This window comes from Syngnathus scovelli, chromosome 7, assembly GCF_024217435.2.
Source record: "Syngnathus scovelli strain Florida chromosome 7, RoL_Ssco_1.2, whole genome shotgun sequence".
NCBI classification, from domain to species: Eukaryota; Metazoa; Chordata; class Actinopteri; order Syngnathiformes; family Syngnathidae; genus Syngnathus; species Syngnathus scovelli.
In genome coordinates this window covers 10,307,785-10,326,219 of record NC_090853.1, presented here as the reverse complement: position 1 = coordinate 10,326,219, position 18,435 = coordinate 10,307,785, and the positions used below count along the sequence as shown (strand labels likewise).

The window sequence follows — 18,435 nt, the reverse complement described above, 5'->3', positions numbered from 1 at the left end:
CCGCTATTCAAGAATAATACTATTTTATTCTTTCCATTGGGTAACAATAGTTAGTTTTGAACAGATTTGAATGTGGGGCATTTAATCTATCCTGACAGAAAAATATTCTTGAACTGACGGACATAGTACGAAAAATGAGCACCCATCGGGTAAGTTGTTTTAATAAGGTCTTGTGTATGATTAAATCAAATAAATGCTTTTATTATGCCATTACAACTCGTAAGCTGTGTAACACCCTCCTTATTGACATGCCTTTTGTCCTTTTTTGTTCAGATGTCTGCCATTTAATACTTAATTGTTAATCAATTCTGTGTTACAACTGTCTTCAAACTCTTGTTCATAATTTATTCTGTTCAGATTAATGAGCCAGGTAAATAAAACTAAACTTTAGAAATGCATCTAATAGTTTATTTTACCAATATTTTATTTACTACTGTAAAAAAATAATTAATCATGTGATGTACTATTGGGCTAGTGTGTGGTGTGTACTAGTGTGTGGTGTGTACCTGTATGTTGGATCCATCACCACTTCATTGCTTTCTTCCTTTTCTGATACTGAATCATCCTTAGTTGCCCTCCTGGTCATTCTTTAGACTCTAAAGAATGCTCCTGTATAACATGAGGCTTGTGCATTTGACAAAATAAATAAAAATAAAAAAAGATTCTCATGATTAAAGTTTTCCTCTGAACTACTCAGTGGGTGGCCATTGACGGGCAGCGTCCTCCTAATCGGTCAGAAATCAAGCCTCAGTATGTTCACCATTTGGCCCCAAAGTCCCTGCCTGAAATTACCCTCACGACTCCACAACAAAAAGGTACTTGAGATTTCAAACAAAGTATAACTACTGAAATAATGATTATCTCTTCTCAATTTACTCACGGATTTACTTATGTAATGAGAATGCAAGGTTTATTTAGTTGAACACACAAATTCCTTTCAAATGCGCTCATGATCCTTAATATTGTGATGGAAATTCTAAAACTTAATCATAATTTGTTTGTTTTGTGAGAGATTTCAAGCAGAGGTGTGTTAAGTGTAGTGTGGTTGCCGTCATCTGCTTGCTGCTGCTCCTGCTCCTAGTGGGTATCCTCCTGGCCTATTACTGTAAGTACGTCCTCCTCCCCAGTAGACTAAACACTCATCTTATGACTTCAAGTCTCTACGCTTTCCTTTCTTGCAGATTCCTCCACCTGTGTGCATGGAATACCATGCGGTAGTAATACAGGCTGTGTGTGGGAGTCTCAGTGGTGTGATGGCGTGGTGGACTGTCCAGGGGGCCAAGATGAAGCTCATTGTGGTAATAATTTAATATAATCATGAAAACTGATTGTTGTAGGCTAGCAAACTCAAAATGAGAGACTATTTCTAAAATGTTTTCATTCCATTATTTAAGTTTCCACTCTGCTTTGTTTTCTTTCCGTGGCCAGTGAGGATTTATGGTTCCAGTTTCCTGCTTCAGATCTTCTCAACTCAGACCAAACAATGGAGGACTGTTTGTTCGCATGGCTGGACAGCCCAGCTGGGCCAAGCAAGCTGCCGGGACATTGGATACAGCGGGTAATGTTTTGTTACTTGAATGTTTTGTTTGTCCGTGGACCAATTGGGTGTAATATGTCTTGTCACCGTGGGATAGTAGGAAACGCAATTTCGATCTCTTTGTATGTCTTGACGTGAAGAAATTGACAATAAAGCAGACTTTGACTTTGACTTCGTAAAAAGCACAGCGTCATATATGATGGACTAACAATGCCGCTTACTCACTATAGAGAGAAGCGAAGCCACCGATGCTCATCTTGCGTTGCCACTCGCTAAGCACTTGCATTGAATACATTGATTCATTTTCGGCCTTTTCATCTTTCTTTTTGTCTCACGGCAAAAATTCCACAATATGCGGTAAACTGTTTTACCGGTAAGTCTGGGATAAATGCTACATGCACAAACCAAACAAAAATTGTCAGTAACTGGCAACGTAAGACAGCTGCCCTCTGTTAGTACATCCATATTATGGTAAGAAGGTATGTAGTGTTTTGTTCTCAAAGGATGCATTTGCATTATGTTGTGTTTCCTATAATGTATTTTGACAGGAGCACAAGTGTTACATCAGGCCTACATGAGGCACACTCGGATGATGCATTCGTGATGGTGAAATCCAACCCGAACCCTCATTTACCCTTAGTGCAGCAGCTTGCTGTCAGGTTGGTAGAATGCGTAACTTAAAAACATGCAGAATAAACTAACTACATCTCAGTTCTTGTTTTCTTTACCTTCTGCAGCAACGTGTGCCCAAACAACACTGTGGTGACTCTGCGATGTACAGGTATAGCTTCTAATACTTGGAATGTAGTTGTAATATATGTTGTAATATTTTTAACAAGATAGCTCGGCCTCAAGCCTAATGAGGACAAGCAGTATAGAAAAATAATGTAAGGATGAAAATGTGTCAGATTGTACAGGTGGAGGAAATTCGAGCAATTCCTCTCGGGGCCAGCACGGCTCCCTCGGAGCATGGCCATGGCAGGTCAGCCTGCGACTTGCGGGCTCCCACCACTGTGGTGGCGTTATCATTTCCCCCTACTGGATTGTCACAGCAGCCCATTGTGCAGTAAAGTGAGTCCCCAACCGGAGCTGAAATCGAAATGGACATCGTCCTTTGTACCCATGCTGTTGTGTTTGGTATCTCCTCTACTAGGGCTTCCAGTCCTAGAGACTGGTCAGTGTATGCAGGACTTGTGAAACCTTTGGGCATTGTGAGCCGTGTCATTGCTCATGAAGGCTTCGACAGAGTTACTTACAGGAATGACATTGCTCTGATGAGGCTGGGCAAACCTTTGGACTTCACAGGTAAGAGACAGCAAAGCTCATCCGAGTTTCTTATACGCCATCCGCTTGACAGTATTTGCCAAAATACTACATTAAACACGAGTGGCAATGTCTATACAGAATAAATTATCTGAATTTATCCATCCATTAGCAACCTCAAGTAGCCCACAGAATGTTGGTCATCATTCCTAAGCAAGTGCAAAACTTTGATCAACCACGTTGAATTACCAAAAGGGAAATAATAATTGAAAGTAACATGGAAGTAACAATTGAAGAAATCAACTGATCAATTGTTTCACCCATACACAAGCATTCAATATATCCTCTCAATAAAAACTGCACTTCAATCAAATAGATTAATTTGCTCAATTATGTATTTTTGATGTACTGTATGGCTTTGCCTTGGCAGCCTCTGGTAATGTTGGTCCCGTGTGCCTTCCTAATGTTGGTCTAAACATCTCGGTCCCACTAAATGGTTGGACAACAGGATATGGTGTTTCAGCCGATGGAGGTGAGAGTGCTTAGTCAATGGAAAATACACAAAATGTAGCTGTCTTAAAGGAGAAATAGGATGGTCAGGTTTCCCAAGAGTTACTACCATAAAGCAAGAATCATAAAACATCCACATGTTGACTTCGGTTGCAATTCTTCTGTTTTGACGGGTAATTCTGTTTTATGAAAAAGATGAGTCGAGAGCGTTTGTTGCCATGATGACTGAAGGTGGAGCTAGGGTGTTTCCACGAAGCTGGCAGCTACACCGCGTCGCTTTAATTATTGACTCGACCTCTGGTGACTATTTTCAAAAAGGCAATTAGCGATTTATCTAGCGATTGTATTTAAAAAAAAAAAAAAAAAAAAAAAAAAAACACCTGTCAAAATTATAAACACTCACTCTCCTAATATAATTCTAATGCTTAAATATATTCATTAAAAAAATAAGGCAAAGGAGATCCAACTATGTGGATGCAACTATGCAAGCAATTAAAAAGTCAAGAGTTACGTGTCACCCGCTTTGTATAGCGTAATTCAAGTCAGTTTAGTGAAGTTGACATATTTGCACATCTGTTGTGCCTCAGATTCTCCATACCTGATTGAGGCTCAGGTCTCCCTCATGGATGTTATGAAATGCAACAGCTCCATGACTTACAAAGGACAAATATCGAAGGACATGCTGTGTGCCAAAAGGGTGCAGACTGGATTGGGTGTATGCAAAGTAAGGGCTGCAGTTCCATTTGATATTTGATTCATAATCATCAGATAATGTGAATTCTGACTTTTTTTTTTTTCGTGTTTTGTTTTTCAGACTGATAGTGGTGGTCCTCTTTTGTGCCAGAGGGATGGCTCATGGTGGCTTGTTGGGGATAACATATGGCCAGAAGGTTGCACTGACCTGAACAAACCTGGTGTTTATAGCAATGTCACCTATTTTTTGGACTGGATATACCATCAAATGAAGGTAACTGTATCTGTTTATACACCGATGCAAAAGCACCATTGACTGACAATATCTCAAAATGATCAATCAACATAAGCCTATTATTTTTTGATGAGGACAAATTTTCATGATCACCTTAACTCTTTGTATTTGCAGAAAAATCAAGATGACTGAAGACATGACCTCATCAATTTTACACTTGGATTAAATGTTCTTATTCATTGCCAACATAATGTAAGTTATTTCCATAATGCATCCTTTTGTTTGTGCTTTATGTGGAATTATTATGAATAAGTTAATGGTTATCGCTATTTTCCTAAACCTACAATTTAGTACATAGTGGGTGCAGCCATAATCTGAATCTGATAAAGATGTCACATTTCAACTGCTGCATATCTTGCATAACTTTACATGTGAAATGATAGTATGTTCAATTTAGGTGAGGTAGACAGGCGTCACATATTAGAAAATAAATACTCCTTGCCAGAGTTTCATATCATCAATCACTGGCTAGACATTCTTCTTGTGAATGAGGATCATTATTTCATCACAGTCAAGCACAGAGTTACAATTAACTTGGTATTCAACGTGGTAATAAGGTCTTTATTTACAGAAATTATAGTACTGAAAAATACACTTTACATAATATAAATAATTTTCAAGAACTCGTAGTGGCTTTGGCTTCGCGTTCATCACGAGTCAGTTGCTTGCAATCGCCAGTTTTTCCACTAGATGGCGTAAGAACATTTAGGTTTGAAAAGAAGCTGAGACCCATGTTTCGGATCTGTCGTGTAGCCTTGATTGTGCTCGAGTCACGAAATATTGCTTTTTTTTTTGGCAAATGTGCAGCGTGTGCCAAAATTCAGATTAAACTCGCATTCAAATAATTTCAGTAATAAATTGAACATAGACAGAATGAGTAAAACTACACTAAGACTACATCACAGCATTGACTGAAGATCCATATGGTAATTTAGGCTTCACGACCGCAAACCATAACCGGTCATGTTAAGAGAAAGGTGAAGCTCCCCATTTTGTGCCTTTCAGGTCAGAATGTTGAGGCACTCTTGTCAAGTCTTTCTATAATGACTCTTGTAACAAAATGTCAAGTGCTGAACTGATCTGAGCTGAGTTCCATGAGTGTAGACTGGAACCACAATGGCGGATCAGTTTATTTAAAAAAATAAAAAATAAAAGAGAATATTTTGGCACAGTTCTGACATACTCCCAGAAGAAAAAATGAAGCCCCTTGCTTGTGGAGTTTTGGGTCTGCGTTAAGCCATGTAAGCATGGTGGACTCTGTTTCATGACAGTGTTGTTGTCTAAAAGTGGACAAACACTAAGCGTTTTCAAAGGCACTACAAGCAATGTAAACATATTTTCCAATAATACCAAAGTGTCAGTAATTGCCCTACCTGCTTATCCAACATGCATTTCACCATAATTTGGGAGTGGATTTAAAAAGGACAGATCTCAGGCAAAAGGCACATTTAAATATACGTACGTAGCAAAAATTATTCGGATTTGTTTGCTTAATGATGTGTGATGTACTCCACTCCCAAAAGGTTATGCATAGTGGGCTTAAAATTTCAGCATGAACTTTAACTGCACTATGACCATTCTAGCTTTTGATATGTGCAACTGTTAAATGTTTCAGTGCTTTTTGCACCGCTTGCTCTTCCAATATCCGGTTCTGAGGGCAGGCATGTTTTGATGATTCAAAGATTGGTTCAACCATCCACATAGACGCAGCACTTCTGATGAACAATCAAAAATTAAATTACAGACCACAAGTTCATCTTACACCTGTGACAGTGTCTTTTGAGATTTTATCAGAAGGATTGTCCTTGTCAGAGAAGGTGGATGCTTCCACATCAACCTTGTGCAGCCTCACTTCTTTTCCCACCACCTCAGCGGTGGCGCTTTGCTCGCTTGCACCCCGCCCATTTGCGCCTGTTGCCCTCGCTCTCAGTCACTTGATACGGTGTCGCACCAGAGAGGACTGGTCGGTTATCTCCCCGGAGTAGCCCCGCCGTCGACAAGGCAGGACCAGCAGAAGCAGCAGGATGATGAGGATGATGGCGCACACGGCCATGAGCGCGTAGGAGATCACCCAAAGGAGAGGCTCCTTCAGCGCTCGGCCGGAGCAGTCTGACGCCACGTCTGCTGCCGAGAAGGGCCCGTCGATTTCGGACAGAGCCACACCACCACTCACTGTGGGAAAACATCAGAGGAAGCCCACACTATTAAAATGTAGCAACTGGAAAAAGCTGAAAGTCACAATAACAGTATACAGGCAGTCCCTATTTAAAAATGAAACTTCAAAACAATTACATTTAGTGTAAAGGTAAATGAGCTTTTCTGGGTTAAGATATAAGGTCAGCACGAATGATTGGCCATAAGCTCTTCAGCCACGCCTTTTGTCTCTAATTTGTTGGCAATTAGAGGTACAAGATGAGACAGTATATATACAATAATTATGCTTAAACAAAGTTGTTATTCCATCTCTGAAGCAATAGATCCTGTATAATGATGCATAATTGCCATGATTTATGGAGACTACGAAACAGCTCAAAGCAAAGAACACTTAGCCTCTCATTGAGAGAACTGTTCGCTATCTGCCCAACGACACACGGCGTGTTTCGGGAGGGCAGAATAGAAAGGAAAGAAAACATTCCTACTACAGGAAAGAAATTCAAGCAGAAACACCACAAACACAGGAGCCAAACTACTTCTCATGCCTCAACAAAATATGCACACTAAAAAAATGGTTCTGAATCTTTAAATTTGGCAATGCATCGCTGATGGTGTAATAGGTTGTGCCTTAAAGTAAAGTAACTATAGTATTGAGCTCCAATGTGGTGCCCACGGACACCAGGTAGCCCATTAGGACCTCACGAGTAGCCCGGGAGCTTGTCCTAAAAATAGCTTTCCAGTGATGGAAATTCTCTAGAAATGCGACCATTCGACTGCAGGAACTATTCTTTCTACATTTGCTCACCGGCACAGTTGCTGAGGGCAAAGCCCAGTCTACGGTTGGCCCGATCGAACACCACGTAGAAACCCTCCATAACCGTCGCTCCAATGACAAGGCCGTTAGCAGATGACGACACGCCGAAGCGGTAGCAGTCTAGCGTGCCATCCACATCTGTGATTGGCTGGATGTACATCTTTAAAAAATAAAAATAAAAACAGTGATGATGATAGACTGGTTAGGAATCTTTTGAGGAAGCTCCGTGCTTGCATCTCTGTACCTGAGGAAGGATGGTGATACGGAAGGACTCGCTGGTGTTGGTGTCCCTTAGGTAGATGGATAGTTTGGGGAAAAATCGCCAGGGGGTATCGCCCCTCATCCAGCATGCTAACTTGGTCCCATCCCAGAAGCCTGATGAAAACTCCTGGATCTGAATGAATGAAGGAAAAAAAATGTCCCACTAGCAACACAAGAGCTCTAAATACTCTATTAAATGGCATTGATGTATTAACAGTCCATCATGTTTTGGGCATTTTCAAATAAGAAATAAAGATAGAATGTAGGATAACCCCCCCCCCCCCCCCCTTAGCATATTCTGTATAGTACATTCTGAATTGTGCTATAGAAACTGCATCGTTGAGTGACAGTGCCATCCCGCCCCTTCATCTCTTTTGCACTGACAAAATGTTTCATCATTGCCTGTCGAAAGATGTTGGCGTACCAGAGAGCTGCGTGTGATGGCGTCTACCACTGCGTTGTAGACGTTGACGGGAAGTCGCAGTAGCGTCGTGCCGCTGTCAACTATTGCTTTATCCATGTTATACTGAAAAGGAAAGGTGAGACAGACAAGTACAGCTTGTCAGTTCAGCATACTTTCAATTTTCTTCTGGTGAGGCTCTTTTTGTTGATTTGAACATGTGCTTTAGGTTGATTACATCTTAAAATGTCAATTGTTTGTTAGTTTTACTTATTGTGCATGCTATTTCACTGAATCCAACAATCACCTCTCTGCAGTCAAGGTCCAGGTTCTGCTCACCAACTTCCAGCTTTAGAACCTCTACTTGGTAGTACCATTCCTCAACTATAGGGGTGTACCACATTTGCCCCCGATAGAGAGTTGGTTCAGCCCCACCCAAGATCTGAAGCATACACACACACAAAAAAAAAACACACTTTGTCATCAGACATTTGGCAATGGCTTGTTTGCACAATAACACTTCCATTTCCTCCACATGAAGTCACTTTCTTTTTTTAACAATCCATCCTTGTGATGTTTTATCATTTCCAACTCAAATTCCTCTGTGCGCTAAACCCTGCTGACTACTCACAAGACTACCACCCGGAGGGTCGACTACGCTGCTAGCAGAAATTCCAGTCCCGCACATCTGTAAGGAAAAGACATCCGGGATAGCGAGCTGTTTGACCACAGAGTCGAAGAATGGTTCCACAGATGGATCTGGCTGATTGAAACAAAACAAAAAAGCAAACAAAATCACTTATTTGTGCTAGTCAAGGCACATTTAGCTTTTGCGATGTGATGCTATTTTCCTGACGGAACCAGGACATTTCCCAAACATTTAAATTACATAAACAACAACGGTTGCTTTATTTGACATGTATTTTCCCATTCGATGTGGCCACAAGGCAGTGGTACGGGAACGAAATTAAGCTGTAACGACTCCTCCATCACATAGCACCCTTGATTACAGCAAAGGTAATCCATTCAAATTGCCTAAATTTCATTTTACGCACGCTTTATTTTTATAATTTTTTTTTGGTATAATTGATATTTTTTATGTATTATTATTATTATATTTGAATAATGCCAATATCATTATGTGTTGGTATCATTTCACTACACAAGTTGTTTTAATCAGCACTGATGGAAAAGGTATTCCTCCCCCACAAACATAAAATTTACAGAAATTGGACAGCTTGCAATGGCCCAAAAGCATACTCATGCTTTTTCTTCTGTCTCCAGAGTATATTATCAGGCTGCATTATATATGCTGTATAATGATGAAACACTGTGACCAGTTTAAATTAATCGAATATCACATCGTTTTTTGTTTTTGTTTGATAATTTCGAAGCAGCACATCTTATTTGACTTACCCGAGACAGCATGGGATAGGCTAGTCCGAGGATGCCCTGCCAGTTAATCCCAGGTAGGAAGAAGCCTTCAGATGACAAGATGGTAGCGATGTTGACACTGATGGTACCATTTGGGCCATTGGGGATGGAGATACGGTCAACACCGAGCTCCCCCATCCAGTTTCCCTGGGTGTACCTGACAGCTACACTTTGGCCATCTGACCTGAAGGAACTAGAGCTACACACAGACAGTAGCCAAATTCAAACAGACGTTACGATAGTTCTAAATTTCATTTTCTGTAACTTTTTACGACATGTCACCGTATAAATAAATATTTGCATCTGTAGGACAAATCGGTGACATCACAAGAAAATCATGGATAAAATTTGTGACTTAAGTCATCACAAGCGTCAAATCACTACATTCATTCAGTCGAACAACATTTCCAAAGATGTTCCAGTTACTTACAGTGCAGTGTTGAAGTAGCTAGTAATAAATGGGTGCGGCGCCGCGGCCACAGCAAAGTTACTGCTGCCGGTATCCACCAGGATGTTCAGCTGAAAGACACCAAATAGGAGCTGCTGCGTTAACAAACATTGCCTTTGGGCTACAACCCTGCCCCACCTCAATTTGCACACAAATTGCCAGGTCAGGCAAACTATTATTTAAGATAAAGTTTCACCAAACCACCTTGCTTGTAAGGGTTACTCTTCAATGTTATCCTCAAGTCAACCATAACAGACTGCAGGCTCTGGCATGAGAGTGCGACGTGTCCAGCTCTCCCGGTACGTGTTATGCACACAGTGGCAAGCGGCTAACTAACTGCAGTTGAGATAATGCTGTCTTCCAGGCATCAAATTAATGAGCGGGAAATAATTTGCTTGTGACGTCTTTAACCTTCACCACTAAATGGAAGGCCACATTAACACCCTTATGCAAGTGTCCCTTTACCCTGATGGGGTCATTAACCTAATACGGTAACTCAGCCACGGAGCTACTCAAGATTTTACCCACAAGCCACTCTTTGCAGAAAGTCTTGGCTGATTTCAGGCCAGGAAAAAAATAAAATTAAAAAAAAAAGTTCAAAAACCCATCTGTTGCCAACCCTCATTTATGGCTGTGACAGTATTAGAATGCTGGGCATCAACACCAGGCACAGCTCAATTCAACCTTAGCTGACTACATTTCCGGTTCCAGGGGGATTTTAGAATGCATATGCCAATAGCCTATTTTTTGAACAATCTCAACTACTTCCTCGCATTGTCTTGTTCAGGTAAGAATAACACTTTGTTATTCATAACATGTATAAAAACAAAGCACAATTAAGAGTTATTTCAGGTAAGAATAACACTTTGTTATTCATAACATGTATAAAAACAAAGCGCAATTAAGAGTTATTTCAATCAGCAAGGCCATGAAAAAAAGTTTCTTGCTATGTTTTAAACAATCGTTCCTAAATGCAAAGAATTCTTCCTTGGTTCATGCTCTGTCCAATTGTCACACAATGTCTTGGCACCTTAACTTCCTTGACGTAGGTTGTTATCGTCAATGTGTTGCTTATCGCTTCCCACTCACTGCAGTGGCACTGGTCCACATGCGCTAACTGCGTCATGTAAAATACCAACTGTGATTTTTGGATGGCATCACTGCCATAGGTCTTAACCAGCCAAACAAGTCAGGGGAGTGAAATAGTGCGTTGGGCATTTCCTCATGGTGATCCGCCTGTGCTGTATTCTCGGGTCGCACTTTCCTCACTCTGCTTGGCTACTGCGCCTCAGGCAAACACTCCCACTGTGATGCTGAAGCGGCCTGCAGTCACACGCAGTTGATCTCTCACTGTCTAATTGGTGGCGTCTGTGGCGACAATGTGCATCTGACACCTGTTTGTAGCAATTAGCGAATGCGGAGCTCTCCAGCCGCCACCGCCGCCGCCTCAACCCGTGTCGCCGCCACAAGCTAACAGATGTGACAATTAGTGGCTCGTTTAGACAGCGCCTCATTTAACACTGCCGCTGTTATCGTAATCACATTATCATTTCACATTAATAACACTGAAGGTTTAACACAATATTGTGAAATCATATGGATGTTTTATAGCTATATTTATAAATGTGATCCAACGTGTAGTGGCTAATTTTTATCCTCTTATATCTCCAGAGGAGTGTCGTGAGAAGAGATGTTTTAAGTGGGATGCAATTAAAGTCAAATACAAAGTCAATACTGTTACTCAAAACAACTTTGCAGATTTGATTTCCCAGTTCCAAGCACTCTCCTTCCACCCACGCATAGCGCACTTAGGACTTTGGATGAAATGAAGGTCAGATACCAAAGGTGACCGGGTCATCATACGAAGGTACCATTGCAGCAAAAAAAAAAAAAAAAAAAAGTCTCCAATCTAGGATTACATATGAAAGTGTGCCAAGTTGGATTTGAAAAAATTACAATTGAGAAAAAACAGATTGCAAGTATTTCTTCATTGTTGTCAGCACACTTTCTTCTGCAATACTGCTCACAAACTGAGCACTGGCCATTCCGCTTTTGAAATGCAAGCCAACAATACTGGCCCAAACCATACCACGATGAAGCAAAAGCTGTTTATACAAATTATCGTGTCATCCAACACAAATATACCTGCTGTGGATATTTTATTCCTACAGTTGTGTTGAAATTAAACTTAAGCAAGTCCAGCTCTGAAGTTGACAAAGCAGGGCAGCAACACTGGAGGCTCAAGTGCTAAGTGTCTTCACAAGCTCTCATCTGTGTAACTTGACACGGTTGAGAAGACTGTGTGAAATTACTAATGAGATCTTTCGCCAGAACGAGAAAACAGAGTTAAACCTACAACACCCTGAAGCATTATGTATTTTTAATAGCCCAATCCGCCCGGGACCATTTAAACACCCTTAAACTTTAATATGACCTTGTTAGGCACTTTACATATCAAGTAAGCTAAACAAAGTCGTTGAAACGAGCATATTTCTGTCTAATCGCAATGAAAAGCAGATTGCAGAACCAAGACTAGAGAGTGGCTGCTCAGTGCAAGTACGGGGCAGCTCAGCGCTCATGGGTGCCTCGTAATCCCGGTCAGCTGCCTGCTAAGAAACAGTGGTTCTCACAGGCCAACATCATGTGAGCGCATGTGAGCGGGGCTGAGTCTACCTACGTACACACCTCCAGGCTGTAAAGTGCAGCTTTTGCGTGCACTCCACAGACACCACACTATCCCACCATACTGCTTATACTGATTTATGAAAGAACAATAAGACAATATATTCTGTGTTAAATTATCAAACGATATCTGTAGCATGTCGGCAAGAGAGCTGGAGAGCATCACATGTTGCTCGCGTACACACATTTGCATTGTGTCAAGCGGCACAACATGAAATGCATGTGAAATGCATATAAATAATCTAAAATCTATGGTTTTGACATAATATTCTGCTCTTAATTTATATGTACACAAATGATTTATTTGATTGATGCAGTGGAGAGTCCTAATATGAATGGCATAGTGGCTGTAAAATCTAGCAGCCACATTTTTCAGAAAACATGGCTCAAAAAGTAGGAGGGAGAGAGAACATAGCTGTTTTTACAGTTTTAGCTGGGCTTTACCGAAATGACCATTTCATGCCTGTACTGATAATATGGCAGATCATCAAAACAATTCTTGTTCAAATTAATCTACGATATAAAGCAACAATAACACACACGCATGCACACCAACTAAAATCAACACAGTATGTGTTGTGAATAATACCGGGCCCTGTGTTCTAAATTCTCTGATTTGATCTACTTGCTCATCCCATAGCTTAACAGGCACGTGGAGGCCCTCCGTTTTTAGACTCCTGTTTTCAAGCATGAAAAATGGAAACTGTAACTCTGTTGTAAACTCAATTTCAGGCCACTGACAGCTGGCTTTCAAAAACCAAGGTTTTACTATTTGTATGCACAATGTTGCGGGTGTTGTCTGTGTTTTGGCAACTTTATATTCAAGTTTGATTTTCAGGAATAACTTGACGCTGAGTCTCCACGTATGAGTAGTAGTATGTGGAAAGAAATTTTATTCATTTGTAATTGGTGTGAATTTGTGTATTTCTAAATATCTTTTAGCTTTTCTTTTAATTTAAAACTACTCAAGACAATGTAAGAAATGTATACAGTAGAGGTGTTAAAAAAATCTGGAAATTCCGATTAACAACGGATTGCTTTTGTGGTTCTTCCTCATTTTCTTGGGGCAGGTACTATACTACGCACGTAATGGAACAACAAAACAGGTTCCACAACTTAGAGTGGAAATAACTGTGCCCTATTATGTTGCGGTATATGGTCATGCAGACAGACATCTTCAAGATGGGTCCTTCTGATAACCCGGAAAAGGTTAAAACATTTATGTATTTAAGTAATTAATTAAAATCACACAGAGCAACGTCAGTTTATAAGGGAGGTTGCTCCATCATGGCGATTTCTTCTTGACCAGGAACTGTCAGATGCACGCAGCATTGTAAGAAGACGCATTGTTAAACAGCCACAAGTTACGTCCACAATTTACATTGTCTCATGCACTCTCTGAAACAAACACTGTAGGATCTCGTTGATCTCTGTTGTTGGCCCACACTGAAGGGCGGAAACTTGTAATTTGGATTTGAGATCTTTTGTGACAAGTCCTGGAACCATCGTGAAATTCTTTGTACATTTTTACCAATGACTGGCAGGCAGTGAATTCATAAAGTTATGAAAGGTGTTCCCTGCACTAGTGAGAAATGAGTACATCTTTCAGGGATCTGTACTAGTATTTATTTTAATAACATTTTACTTTTACTCCTGCATTTGAAAACAGACAGTTGTAGTTTCTACATCTTACTTTGTCAAATGAGACTTGTTGCTTTTTTTCAACCTCTGAGGATGATGGCACAACAAAAAACAAACATTAAGAGGAGTAATGATTGAGGTTTTGACTTATATAGATCAAATGAGGAAACGTGAACTAATTGAGAGCTTAAACGACACTTACCCGTTGTGCGGGAGTGCCAATCAACAATTCGATGTAGTAGCCTCTGCCGGAGTCCCCTTGCAGGTTACCCACCATGTCCATAAAGTTGACTTGACCACTGGGATCGGAAGCCAGAGAGAGACCCTTCCCATCAGCAGCGAGCGCGACGAGGCGAGTGACGGACAAACCCACGTGCGAGGACACGTTGTACTTCCCCGGGTAAATTTTCAGAGGTATGGACAAATAACTCTTGCTCACGCCGATTAGGCAAATGCTGCAAACAAATGCAAAAATAGGATTGTAAGCGCCGTGTGCCATGGTACTGCTGTTTTCCCGAATTTAGAGAGGCCAGATCTGGGTGAGAGAGATTCCAAGTGCAAAAGTTTGGCTCCTAAGTTTGTCGTGCAGCCATTACTGAAACGCCATCATTGCCGACATCCGTACGCCAAGTAGAAACTATTCACTTCCTCATTGTGACTATGCAGTCAATATTTAGAATTGCAACTGTGGGAAAGTGAAACTTCAACATGCTTTGCGTCTTTGGGAGAAACGCATTTAACTAAAACATTAAACACTTCCGGTGTGTACCTTCAAAACAAAAGCTAGGGTAACATATAAATTCATCCACAAGTTCAAGACTTTACGTAAAAGAAGTAATTACAATCATACAAGTGGGTTAGATATAAATTACAAAAAATATTTGTCACACACACATCATGAATCTGGGTGCGTTTGTTTTTTAAAAGTTGTTTTTGTATATTGCCCCATAAAATATGTTTTATTCTGTAGTCAGAAAGGCGGAATTCCTGATCTTAATTTAGCCCAGCTTGATTGCTTATGTGCCTTAAGTCAGTAAACGAAACCATGTGATTGAACTCACGCCACATCTCGGGATGGTTCCATTGACACGCCTACAGACAACACAAGTTACACAAATACCCTTTAATCCATTGATACTAGTTTAAAGAGTCTTATGAATGAATTTGATCCAATTTTCGGTCCTTATTCCCTGCTATTTGAAACATGTGAGCCGTTTCTAAATAATGTAATCAATAAGTAACAGTAAAGACATACCTCATTAAATTTTGTTTTTAAAATCATTTTATCTGATTCACACTGAGTATTTTAATTATTGGAGGTTGTTTTCATTGAAAATAATATACTAGTAATAGCAGTAGTTGTAATTTGTTGTATAACAGTAATTGCCTCAACAAAAATGCTAACAATTGATAGAATCAGGTCACTAAAATTGGCAAAAGGTGGCAACAAAAATACTCTTTAAAAATTGGAAGCTCATCAATTGGCAAAACTGCTCCACAAAGAAACACATTTTAAAGCCTTGCAGTATGTTAGCAACATTTAAATGTCTTCATACAATAAGTTTTGTTTGATGATTTCCAAGGTTATGTCTAGTAACATGTGTCTATTATCTTGAGTTTGAGTTTTTTAAAACTTGTTTTCTTGTCATTCATCTTTACACAAATCTTTAGACATGGTGGTTATCCACATCCTTATCTGTCAAGAGTTTTTTTTTCCGATGTAAAGAAAATGCTAAGGAAGTAAATGAGGCTCCCAGCAAGCGGTTAAGCAAGATCAATGTCACAGGCCTTTTTCTATGCTGTCTATTCCTCACAGAGACATCCACTGTTTCACTGTGAATTCCTCATGAATCCACAGTTAGACTTGTCACATGTTCACCGTCATCTTTCTCACTCTCTTGACTCAACCACCATGTTTACAATAACCTCAAAAATACAAGGAAATACTGTGACATTATTCCCGTGTGGTGCTTGTCATGCATTGGGTCTTGTGAATGAACGAATTGAAGTGTACTTCCTGCTTAATTTGTGATATTTTGTCGTGTTTCCATGGTCTGAAAGCATCATAATGAAGAGGAACAAGGATGTGTCGCTTACTTGTGCTACTGAGCATGGGACACATAATTTGGCGTTTCATCATGAATGTCCATTTTTTAAGGGAGTGGGGGTGGGGGGCTGGTTCACAACATCTATCTATCTATCTATCTATCTATCTATCTATCTATCTATCTATCTATCTATCTATCTATCTATCTATCTATCTATCTATCTATCTATCTGTCTGTCTGTCTGTCTGTCTGTCTGTCTGTCTGTCTGTCTGTCTGTCTGTCTGTCTGTCTGTCTGTCTGTCCGTCCCTCCCTCCCTCTCTCCCTTTCTCTCTCTCTCTCTCTCTCTCTCTCTCTCTCTCTCTCTCTCTCTCTCTCTCTCTCTCTCTCTCTCTCTCTCTGTCTCTCTCGCTATTTCTCTTTGTCTCTCTCTACCATATCATATTCGATTGACAACCAAATTGTCATTGTTCAGAATCCAAACAGGGATTATGATGAAGTCGAAATATATGAGTGCAATTAGCCCCATGAGAGTATCATGATGAATCGATTTGACAAAAGACCCTCATTCTTGCAATTCAACAATTGACCACAACAAGGCACTCTACTCCATTCTTAGGCCTCAAGTGTTGCAGGATCATCTGTGGATGAAGAAATTAGGCAGATTAGGAGAAGCAGTGGTCCAGTGCAAATCTCCTTTACTGGGACATCGGTGCTTAATCCTGAGCTGCCATCATTACTGTTGATGGGAGAGGAGAAGAGTGGGCTATATTATGGCATCGTATATGTACACAAGCATCATCTTGGTTTGTACTCCTGCAACATTGAAATAATGGACTATATAGTATTGGACAGCATAGTTGCTGTGGATTCAAACAATATTATCATGCTAATATTTATTCTTTAAGCGAATGTCCCACCATATTGTTAGTATTTTTTCGGCACGTTGACTGTGATTGGTTGGCAACCAGTACAATGTACTCCATCTCTTGCATAAAATCAGACGGGATAGGCTCCACACAGAAAGGTTGTCAAGAAATCCGATCGCAGCTGTTACACAGATCTCAGATTTGCTGAATATGCATTTTAATACCATACTGAATTATCACCCATGCACTTGTATGTGGTCTACATGTGAAACGTTAAAAAGACGCATTTTGGGGGTCATGTTTATTCCAAGTCCCTCACGTTCTATTGAGGTACTGCATGTTGTTCATAACGAGCTGTCTCTTCCACAGCCCGAGCTTGCTAATAAGGCGTTGGTACTCATCACTGCCGGAAAGTAAATAGTTCAAATGATGAGAACCTGGGAAGAATACAAGTAGGACAGGCCAAACATCACGTGCACCTGCTCAATTACTGGCAACACATGCTATTATAGTCTTTATTTAACAGATTAATTCAAAACAATGCCTCTCTGTTGTTAGCTTGCCCGAGTAAGCAAGCACGAGTCTTGAACACTTCTGAGAGTGGTGTTGCCTTTTCTGTTGTGTATCTGTTTGTTCATTCATAGGATAAGCATTAGTGACATGAAGATGAGTCATTTAGGCTAGCACCATAACACGGCGCCATGGGAGTCAGGATCGCTGCCACCCTGCTGCTTGTTGCCTCAAGGCACCACTCGTGCCCTCACCAGCCTGCCTTGTTACTGTAATGCTACACACACTTAGACACACACACATACGCATGCCATCTGTGTTTGTTCAGATACCCACCTGATGCGTTGGATGCCTCAGAGCAGATGTTGCTGCTGTAGTGGACTGTGAAGCTGTGACTGTCCTCATTAGAGTTCTTTGCTCTAGGAGCAATGTCTGTGTTTTCTACATGTAGATGAGGCTGTTAATGAAATTATGTAGAAAAGCTTGCATGTCATTGTATGTCGCCTGTGAAAGACTAACAAATTCCATTGTTGGAGTTTTAATAGCACAATTGGGACAGGTGGTCTCCAAGTTTCATCATCTGCTTGTGGAGTTCTTCTTGTAGTTCCTTATAAACGTACTTAACTGCGTCTGCAGAATTATCAAAACTTTTTCTAGACTGTGTCTCACACTTAACATGCACAGGGCACAAAAATAGGGCCCAATGTGTCACAACAAAGCTCTTTCTCATAAGATTAAAAACAAAAGAGCATTGCAATCCATCCACACCAAATTTTGGAAAGCAAATTTCAGCAAAGTGCTGCCTCTTCAGTTTACATGATTCCATCTTTTATTTTTATTTTTGCTTTGTTTTGATTTGATCGATTCGTTTTTTTCCT

The 18,435-nt window shown here is 40.4% G+C and overlaps 2 protein-coding genes across 3 annotated transcripts; one reads left to right on the top strand and one right to left on the bottom strand.

Annotated features, from left to right (window-relative positions):
- Window positions 1–10: 10 nt before the first annotated feature.
- LOC125971839 (transmembrane protease serine 2-like) lies at window positions 11–4,759 on the top strand. 2 transcript variants are annotated; one of them, XM_049724882.1, is made up of 13 exons: window positions 11–149; window positions 698–815; window positions 1,013–1,105; window positions 1,182–1,298; window positions 1,429–1,558; window positions 2,086–2,196; window positions 2,275–2,318; window positions 2,446–2,608; window positions 2,691–2,842; window positions 3,231–3,332; window positions 3,898–4,034; window positions 4,125–4,277; window positions 4,413–4,759. In XM_049724882.1, exons 1-13 carry the CDS (start codon window positions 135–137, stop codon window positions 4,428–4,430), a joined length of 1,353 nt encoding a protein of 450 aa, XP_049580839.1. In that variant the 5' UTR covers window positions 11–134; the 3' UTR covers window positions 4,431–4,759. The 2 variants fall into 2 exon arrangements, with proteins under 2 accessions (XP_049580839.1, XP_049580840.1); XM_049724883.1 differs by lacking the exon at window positions 3,231–3,332.
- A 79-nt stretch (window positions 4,760–4,838) lies between these two features.
- bace2 (beta-secretase 2) lies at window positions 4,839–14,853 on the bottom strand. The gene is made up of 9 exons (XM_049724881.2): window positions 14,335–14,853; window positions 9,792–9,880; window positions 9,344–9,560; window positions 8,559–8,690; window positions 8,235–8,369; window positions 7,952–8,053; window positions 7,511–7,660; window positions 7,258–7,426; window positions 4,839–6,470 (listed from the first exon to the last, which is right to left on the bottom strand). The coding sequence occupies exons 1-9, from the start codon at window positions 14,629–14,631 to the stop codon at window positions 6,229–6,231; spliced, it is 1,533 nt and encodes a 510-aa protein (XP_049580838.1). The 5' UTR covers window positions 14,632–14,853; the 3' UTR covers window positions 4,839–6,228.
- Window positions 14,854–18,435: the final 3,582 nt, after the last annotated feature.

Bases quoted from the DNA above. Each gene is read 5' to 3' on its own strand.
- LOC125971839 (XM_049724882.1), top strand. The intron at 2,197-2,274 runs GTTGGTAGAATG...TACCTTCTGCAG, and splicing joins GTGCAGCAGCTTGCTGTCAG to CAACGTGTGCCCAAACAACA. The intron at 3,333-3,897 runs GTGAGAGTGCTT...GTTGTGCCTCAG, and splicing joins TGGTGTTTCAGCCGATGGAG to ATTCTCCATACCTGATTGAG.
- bace2 (XM_049724881.2), bottom strand. From the start codon at position 14,631: ATGGCACACGGCGCTTACAATCCTATTTTTGCATTTGTTTGCAGCATT. The intron at 9,881-14,334 runs GTAAGTGTCGTT...GGTGTCTTTCAG, and splicing joins TTGGCACTCCCGCACAACGG to CTGAACATCCTGGTGGATAC. The intron at 8,054-8,234 runs GTGATTGTTGGA...TTTCCTTTTCAG, and splicing joins TGGACCTTGACTGCAGAGAG to TATAACATGGATAAAGCAAT.